The sequence below is a fragment of the Miscanthus floridulus genome, chromosome 19 (genome assembly GCF_019320115.1).
Source record: "Miscanthus floridulus cultivar M001 chromosome 19, ASM1932011v1, whole genome shotgun sequence".
NCBI classification, from domain to species: domain Eukaryota; kingdom Viridiplantae; phylum Streptophyta; class Magnoliopsida; order Poales; family Poaceae; genus Miscanthus; species Miscanthus floridulus.
Window position 1 is genome coordinate 73,351,461 of NC_089598.1, and position 2,286 is coordinate 73,353,746.

The window sequence follows — 2,286 nt, forward strand, 5'->3', positions numbered from 1 at the left end:
ACTACGGATTTTGCTGTAATCCTATAAGAGCAAGTATAATAATTGGTTTATAGTCAAGCAAACGTTGATGTGGAGGAGAGAAAAGAGGAGAGCTTGACCCCGTGCAATCAATAAGCTGGGCACATATGCATATGCAGTGATGGGTCCATACATTAAGTAAATATGTGGAGGATTAGAAAATATGAGTTGGGACATGAGTAAACCTAATAATAAAAAAGTTTCCTATAGATAAATAAGAGATTACTATTATATAGCTTGACTCTTAAAACTTGTCTAATAGTTAATATTTGGCTGTATTATTGGGCTTGCTCTAACTATTTTGTTGCCTCCCATTTAATTCAATCTGCGGCTCTTTTTGGGGAGCAGTGTTTGTAGTTGAAGAGTATGCTGCCGGTTGCGGATTGTCAGTGAAAGAAAGGCTCTAAATGCAGGTTGTTCCGGAGCGAGTATGCTGCCGGTTGCCACGAAAAATCCACCAAAACTCAAGAGCTCAAAAAACTTCACTACGCAGGGTGGTAAAATATATTCTCTTATCCAGATGAAGTTGCAAAAATTAAGGTCACAAATTAAAGACCTGAGATAACCTCCTACCCATACGGCGTGAAAATAAAGATGTACCCACTGTACATGCAACATTACTCAACTATAGAGATCTTTATTGTCAGGCTTCTTATTATTCAACACTTCTTTCTCTACAAAACAGGACAACCACAAGATATGCTGTTTTGTAACCAAATATATATTGTTTGTTCGGGGTATAGAGAATAAAATAACATTGGCACATTTGACTCCAAGAGAATTTTGTACAATTTAATATCTCATTTTATATTGCCTCACATGTTACCATGTTTTCTATTATTGCACATTTGTTCGGAGATATAGGATGAGAAAACATATATTTTGTATGTGATTGTGACATAGGTTACTATGCATTATCTTTCATACTGGCATAGGTAGATATATAGTTGATATGCAAATTTATAGGGTCATTATAATAGCAAATGTCGGTAATTTAGATGCCACTTAGAGGGTTACACAATATGTATAAGAATTTCTGCCATATATGTTTTTGTCAATCCTGTCTGAGGTATATGAAGGCCACCAGTATATTAACATTAAGATGGGGTCACGTACAATTTTGCTGATCCACATGCTGACTACTATCTACCTAGTAGATATATTGTCTCGCTGGCCAATCAAAATTGCTGCAAGAGAAAACTAAGACGGGTATCTGTAAACCTCGAGGCATTTCTCTTGTTACTAACGACGAACTCTCCCTAGAAAGACTGGCTGTTCCTCAAATCAATAATTATCCTCAAATAAAGCATCCTCTTTCGGATATAGTTACCATTCATTAAGCCCGCACTCACCGTGCACGATGTTCTTCTTAGGAGGTAGGGGTGCGCTCTTTGTCAGGATGGCGTGCATCGTGTTAATCCCACTCTGCATGTTCGCCGGCTTGATGCTGTATGCCATCGGCGCGCGTTGGGGCCTCAGTATCCTCGTCTTCGTCTCCGTTCTCGTTTGCGTCCACTGGCCGTTTCTCATCGACCACATAGGTGACAACAACGCAGGCAGGAGCCTCCCGGTGCAAGTGCAACAGCCGGCGGCACCGGAGATGGAGCCAGGACCGTCGCATGCCGAGCCGCAAGCACAACCGGGTGTTGTCCACTGTAACGGCCTTGGTGCCTCCGCGATCGCGGCCCTCCCGGCGTACGTGTACCACAAGAAGGCCGGCCGTGACGAGTGTGCGGTCTGCCTCGGAGAGCTGCAGCGCGGGGAGGTGGTCAAGCAGCTTCCTGCGTGCATGCATCTGTTCCACGAGGGGTGTATCGATGCGTGGCTGAGATCGCGCATCACCTGCCCGGTGTGCCGGTCACCGATGAATACCGCGCTGCCGGTGGCCGCTCAAATTATGGTGCGGGCAGAATAGATTTGGGATGTTTGGGACTTTATTATGATCAGGCGTCCCAATCTAATGGTGGTGGTGCTTTAATTTCGTGCCTACAAAATAGAGGGCACTGTACATTTTCTGGAAGAGTTTTTTTTTACCTTTTTGGTGTGAAGCGTTCTAATCGAACAGGAAGATTATTTGTAAATATATAAATGCAATTTTGCCATGCATGCCGTGGTGGGCTCACTACCACTGCGACAACCAACAGATGGCGGCTTGTTGCGGACGGCGACTTGTGCTTCGATGCTAGCTTGAGGGGCCACGATATACAACGTCATCGGTGGCACTCTTTGCATGGTACAATATTAACATGATGCGGCTTCCCATGATGG

General features: G+C 44.0%; 1 protein-coding gene across 1 annotated transcript; it reads left to right on the forward strand.

Moving 5' to 3' along the window:
* Positions 1 to 1,417: 1,417 nt before the first annotated feature.
* On the forward strand, positions 1,418 to 1,933 carry LOC136526174 (putative RING-H2 finger protein ATL69). The gene has a single exon (XM_066518932.1). It carries the CDS (start codon positions 1,418 to 1,420, stop codon positions 1,931 to 1,933), a length of 516 nt encoding a protein of 171 aa, XP_066375029.1.
* Positions 1,934 to 2,286: the final 353 nt, after the last annotated feature.

Excerpts from the sequence above, each read along its gene's own strand:
- LOC136526174 (XM_066518932.1), top strand. The coding sequence starts at position 1,418 with ATGGCGTGCATCGTGTTAATCCCACTCTGCATGTTCGCCGGCTTGATG.